Below are 7,037 nucleotides of genomic sequence, written 5' to 3' on the forward strand. Positions count from 1 at the left end.
TTGTCATCATCATCCATTCTATTTACGTCAAATCTGTTGTTGTATGACTGATTATTGTTTTGATTATTATTGTATCTTGGTATGTATCTTGATTCGTTTTGATGTCTATAATATCTATAATTATTTTCATTATATTTGTAATTATCATTATTATTATATCTATAGTTATTGTAGTTGTTATTATAATTATTTTTTTGTTAAATCTTGTAAAATTATTATACGGTCCTGGCCCATTATACCCTCTATCATTATCATAAACTCTAGGATTATAATTGTTTCGATATCTTGGTTCATAATTATTTGTATGCCTCGAATTAAAATTATTCCCATAATTATCGTATCTCGGTTTCCATTGATATCTGTGTACGTGTGACTTCATATATTTATCATACTCATCGTATTTCATCATCCTTATATTTTTTACTATCTAAATAATCTTCTAATTAATCTATGGATTTTGTTTTATCATTATAGTCCTATATAGGTTTATTCATATTTTAAATATTTTATCATTAAAATTTTATTATATTTATTTTTAATTTTACATTTTAATCATCTCTTACGTGTTTTTATAATTATATTAACATCATTTTCCATAATCCTCTTTCGTCTAGTTTCACCATGTTCCAGTATCTAAAATCATCTTATTTACATACGCTGCCACCATTTTAGATTAACGGAAGGCACGAAAAGAATATAAAAATTTAATTTTATTTTTTATTTTATTTTTTTTTTATTTCTGATACTAAAAATTTTACAATTTTATATATATATATATATTTTAATTTACACTTTTTACATAAGTTTTTTTAAAAGGTTAAATTTTGACAACTTCGTCCTTAAAAAGTAAAATAATATTTCATTAGGAAAATATAAGATTAAAGGTCATTAAATACAAAAGTAAAAGAAATATAAAATTTTTTATATTCAAAAAATTATCTAATTAACAATTAATAATTAAAATATTTTTAAAAATATTTATTAATTCTAACTCACTAATAATTTTGAATTATAATTTTATATAATAATAAAATAAATTACCATTTGATTTCAATCTCTTTGACTAAAAATTTTCCATCATTGGTTACGCGCCTGTCATTAACATTAACTTAAAAAAATGTAAATTACTTAATAATATTAAAATACACTACCCTATTGGTACTAACTGGATGATAGGATCATTTTTCTCTAGCATAATCACTATTGTATTATCATCTTTTTGAGATTTATTAACAACAACTAATAAAAATTATATTAATATTAAACAAGAATTATATTTTACTTGAATCAAGGCCTCTTATTTTTATAGAATTATTATCTCTTAGGATCATCACTAAAGATTAATATTAAACCCTTTATTAATATAAAATGTGCCTTTATCAGTCCTTTTCAAATTTATTCTAATTTCCTTCTCTTTTGATATATTTGCATGAATGATACTTAATATTTCTAATACCCAATTTTTACTTAAAATTGAATCACATTTCTTATTATGATATTGGTAAAAATTAAATATTAATAGATATGTTTATTAATTTAACAAATATGAAATTACTTTTTTCATTTACATTCTTCAAAAAATATTTTCTGATATCCATATCAATATATAATTCTCTATTTGATAAAATTATTTGATTGTCATCCGATATTAGATAAAATTAGATATACTGCAGGTAATATTCGCTGTTTGTATTGTGCGTTAATTTTTTTAAATTTATATAATTTAATTTAATTAATAATTTTATAATTAAATTTTACTTTTATTAAGAAGAATAGATTAAAGTTATTAACTATATAAAAAATTATATTTGATATATTATATTATTTAGTTTTTGTAATTTTATGGATCTATTAATAGTAATAAAATTTCAACTTTGTATTAAGACTTATCTTTGGCCTATATTTCATTTCTTAAAAAAATTTTTGGTTTCCACTTTTAAATATATAAATGCTTTTTTCTAAAAAATATGAATTATAGTCAATAGTTATAGTTTAAAGAATTATTAAATTTTATATTCTTTCTTTCAAATTATAGTTTAAGATATATGAATATATTTTGGGGGGACAGGAGATAAGGAGGGAACTAAGGAGGATATTTTTTTATTAGCTTAGAATGATATTCCTAAAAAGTAACATATTTCTGAGGTGTTCCCCTTCCCCCCCCTCTTGGCTAGGCCTATGATTGTAATTATAATATTGACAAACTAATTAGAATTCATCATTAATTTGAAGAGCCACATTATTTGGATATTATTGGTTTGATAAGAATTTACAATCTCTCAACCTGAAAAATGATATAAAAACAGATTTAACAATTTGCAAACTTGCATTTCAAGACCACAAAATTTATTTTTTATAATAAAGGCTATAACTACCTATAAAATATACTCAAATGCCAAAATTAGTATATAAAATTAAAACCTTATAAATTTGGTCATTTTGAAATTTATATGGGAATAATGACCCTTTTATCAAACTACTCAAGGGTAGGTATGGTGTAATTAAAAAGCCCAATTAACGAAATAAATTCAGAAATTATATTATTTTTTTAAGATTTGACACAATTTTAATTTAAAATCTATGGCAATAAAATTCATCACTTCATTGATGAACCATGGAATTTTTTTATATTGGATAGTAAGTTTTTATTTTTAGATATAATTATTTATGGAGACACAAAAAATTTTATATTTTTTTAATTTGGTTCTAATAGCATGTATAATATGTAGTGATGTTAAAAGTTACTTTTGAAACATAACTAGTTACAGTTACTAGTTACATTGGCAAAAACATAACTAGTTACAGTTACTAGTTACATTTTTACAAAAGTAACTAGTTATTAGTTACAGTTATTTTCAAAAGTAACTAGTTACTTACTTTATACATCCTTCATATGCGCATTATTTATTTATTAAATGCATTTATTTAATATAAAAAAATTTAGGATAAACAAAGTATAATCAGTTATTTAAAATAATATACAATTTATTTATATAAAAAAATATTGCAAAATTGAATATTTACATCGAATATAAAAATATATATTTGCATTGAAAAAAAAACATTTATTTTTCATAAAAATTAGAATCTAATAAATGTTTATTTGCTTTTAACAACAAATTAATTTCAAAGTTATTATCTAGGAGACGTGCTCGTTTATCTCCAAAGATGAGCTTACCTAGACTGAATAAGCGCTCTACGGGAGCACTTGATGTTAGAACAACATTATATTTAATAAAGAGTAATTTTAACTTTGGAACGTTATATAAAGAAAAAGTGTTGTTATTAGATTTGATAAAGTTTTCTATAAGTTCATTATCCAGAATATTTTGGCGCTTTAGGTTAAAAAATTCAACTACATCAAGTGATGTTGGTTTTGAGCATGATTCATTCGTCTGGGATTCACGGTATTAAGGTATTTATTAAATTTAAAATTTCCTCCTTTTTTGCTTTATTCCTTTCTTGCCTAATCCAAGGCCACTCAGTTTTAAATAAAGGGTGAAGAATTGCAGCAATGATGTTGTCATTATCATAAAGATTATTAAACCTATAACATGATATTATTAATTTATAAATAATTATTTGATTTTAGTTACTTTTTTTCAATACTAGCTAATATAGTATCCTTTAGAGGTTGACAATATTTTAATCCCTGCACATCTGCCATACATATAAGTATTTGTGTTATTGTTGGGAACAATCAGACATTTTCACAAAATTTTAAATTAATAAATTTAATTTAAAAATTAAATTTAATTTAAAAAATAAATTTAATTTAAAAAATAAATTTAATTTAAAAAATAAATTTAATTTAAAAATAAATTTATTTTAAAATTAATTTATCACAACATATTAAAAATAAAATTAATTATTTGAATATATCTTTAAAAGTAGCTAGTTACTTTTGGCAGTTACATTTCAAAATTTTTAACTAGTTACAGTTACTAGTTACAATTTTAAAAATATAACTAGTTACAGTTATTTTTTAGCCAAAATGTAACTAGTTACCATCACTAATAATATGTATTTTTTAAAAATGCATAAATAAATTTTAGCAGTGTCATTTATAATATCATATGATATAAATGTATCAATAATTAAATTTGTATGTCCGAACAAAAACCTTTTATCCTATCCTAAACTACTATATGAAACTTACTCAAATACTCATTTAATCTATTATCATTTACTATAATCATATAATTACTATAATCATTTAATTTAGATACCATTTATATATATATATTAATTGTATCTTTTTTGAAATAGTTTTGAAACAGTTCTTATATATATTTTATTTATCATCGTGTGTGATTGCTATTCTTACAAGGCGGATTCTCTGTAAGATATAGAATCGCACGATAATCATAGAAATATTTTTTTATATACAATGAAAGACCATAGTATTAGGATGATTTCCTTAAATATAAGATCGCTAAGTGACAAACTCACAATTCTTAGGCAAACTATAAACGATCAACGATACGACATCCTCCTTCTACAAGAAACTCACTTGAAAGAAACGGAAGTAAGAAATCTCTTAGAATACACCTTATACTGCAGCTCGAATGCTGAACATGTTTGGGCAGGTGTAGCAATCTTAATCCATAACAAACTAATTTATGTAAGCTTTAATCCAATTTCCAGTCTCATTTGCTGTCTTACCTTAAATATTGGTTACAAGAAAATTCACCTGTTCAATATTTATTCACCACATAATAATAAAGTTTTTTACATAGAGCTGGAAAATATCTTAAAAGAACTACCTCATCGAGATAGTATCATATTAGCTGGCGATTTCAATGCCTCGGTTGGGAAGCCTAACAATTCTACCTGCCTCGGGAACGCCACTCTAGTACAAAGTACGAACACTAATGGCAAAAAACTAATAGAAATCTGTGAACACTTCAATTTGAAAATAGGAAATACCTTCTTCAATCATCCTAACCATCACACCATGACCTACAAAAGCCCATCTTTTGGCACTACCTCACAAATTGATTTCTTTGTAATTTCCAACAATATATTTAAGTGGGTGAAGGACATCAAAGTCATCAGCAAACTGAATTTCACCTTATTTACGGACCATTACCCACTAATGCGAGCTAAGGATAAAAAATACCATTTTTCCAAACCGAAATCAACATAGCCACCTTAACTCTACACACTTCATAATGAGGAAAGACTTGGCACAGCTGAATGATCCGGTTATAAAGGAAGAGTTCATCACCAATCTAACAACATGGAGAAACACCCAAAATGGCATGATCAATCCTAATATAACTTGGAAGGATATGAAACTAAGTTTATCAAGCTGTATGAATTCATGCTTAAGACCACGAATTAAGCGTAAAGAATGGCTATCCCCTTCAACAATACAGATAATTAAAAACTTAACAACAAATATCTCCTATAACCAATATACTAAACACCACAGAAGGTAAATAACTCACTGCATAAGAACAGATAAAAGATATTTTATTGCCAACTTATCTAGATCCATACAATATAGCTTTGACAACAATAATATTTACAAGGCTTTCCAATCTCTTAAGTTACTCACTACCTTTAAATCCAATCCTCTACCAAGATTACACATTGAAAATAATAAAATTATAACGGACCCCAGGGAACAATTAGCGATATGGACAGACCATTACATGAACCTTTACAGAACAAGGTGGCCTAAACCATTATGTGACTATCCTTTCCAACCACCTAATCGGAACCTGAACAGAATAGATATAATCAATGCCATTAAAAGACTAAAAACCCATAAAGCAGCCGGAATCGATGGGATTTTTGCGGAACTTTGGAAGATAGATGCTGATTTAAGTGCTAGTCTACTGCTTCCCCTCTTTAATGAGATATGGAATACTGGCAATTTCCCAGAGGAATGGATGACATCGATAATACTTAATTTCCCTAAAAATAAGAACCCGACTAGCCTGAAGGACTACAGAGGAATTGCACTGATCCCAGTTACCCTAAAAATGTTCACGTATATTATAGCCATCAGAACCAATCATCGATGGAAACCTCTCAAACGCCATCACATCATATAGGAAGGGCAGGAACACGACGGAACTAACCATGGCGCTTAAGGTTATTCTGGAGAAAGCTAGAATGCATAAGTCCCCAATATTTGCCCTAATGATTGATCTAAGTCAAGCCTTTGACTCCATCATACAGCATAAGATCTGGCCCTTACTGGAGGACATAGGAATAGATAAACATCTGATTTCGCTTATAAAAATAATATACGATAATCATAACGTGATACCACAACATCTGAACTTAAAATCACAACCATTTAAGGCCAACAGCTATTTAATGTAATAATGAACGATATTCTGAATAAATCCTTCAAACAAGAATATGCTCTTAACCCTCGATATCTGAATCAACAATATGATAATAACATACACAACTCTCTAAATTTTCTATGCTATACCGATGATGTATGCATATTAGCTAACTCTGAGTACAAATTAAGAAACTTGCTGTCATTGTTTGTCAAAAATTGCTTTGGATACGGACTGAAAGTCAACTACTCAAAGACAAAGTTAATTGTATCCAATATCCCTCTATATAACAGCGACCCCTTTAACTTTGAGGATAATGTGGTAGATACGGTCTCGGATTTTAAGTACCTAGGAACCAGAATAATGTCATTAGGCACCACCATTTTGGATACTAAGTCGAGGACCAACAAGGCCAGATCCCGATATCATCAGCTAACTAAACTATGGTCGTCCAACCAAATATCTACGAACCTAAAAATAAGACTCTTTAAATCCCTAATTCTACCCATCTTAACATACGGATTGGAAACATGGCAGGACACTAAAAGCAACATCAACACATCCCAGACCTTCATAAACAAGTGCTTAAGAAGAATCACTAAAACTTACTATCCATACAACACCCCAAACACAACTCTCTGGAACAGGTGCGACATCCTACCTATCGACTCATTCCTTTGAGGAGATTAGAATTACTCGGCCACTGCTTAAGACATTCACGAGATAATATGA

General features: G+C 26.9%; 2 protein-coding genes across 2 annotated transcripts; both read left to right on the top strand.

The window, feature by feature from the left end:
• The first annotated feature begins 4,390 nt into the window (after positions 1–4,390).
• LOC135925405 (uncharacterized) lies at positions 4,391–5,149 on the top strand. Its single transcript, XM_065460706.1, has one exon. The coding sequence runs from the start codon at positions 4,391–4,393 to the stop codon at positions 5,147–5,149; it is 759 nt and encodes a 252-aa protein (XP_065316778.1).
• LOC135931874 (uncharacterized) lies at positions 5,106–6,313 on the top strand. The gene is made up of 2 exons (XM_065469181.1): positions 5,106–5,440; positions 5,498–6,313. The coding sequence occupies exons 1-2, from the start codon at positions 5,175–5,177 to the stop codon at positions 6,063–6,065; spliced, it is 834 nt and encodes a 277-aa protein (XP_065325253.1). The 5' UTR covers positions 5,106–5,174; the 3' UTR covers positions 6,066–6,313.
• Positions 6,314–7,037: the final 724 nt, after the last annotated feature.

The sequence above is a fragment of the Gordionus sp. m RMFG-2023 genome, chromosome 1 (genome assembly GCF_954871325.1).
Source record: "Gordionus sp. m RMFG-2023 chromosome 1, tfGorSpeb1-WG-v2, whole genome shotgun sequence".
In the NCBI taxonomy this organism is placed as follows: Eukaryota; Metazoa; Nematomorpha; class Gordioida; order Chordodea; family Parachordodidae; genus Gordionus; species Gordionus sp. m RMFG-2023.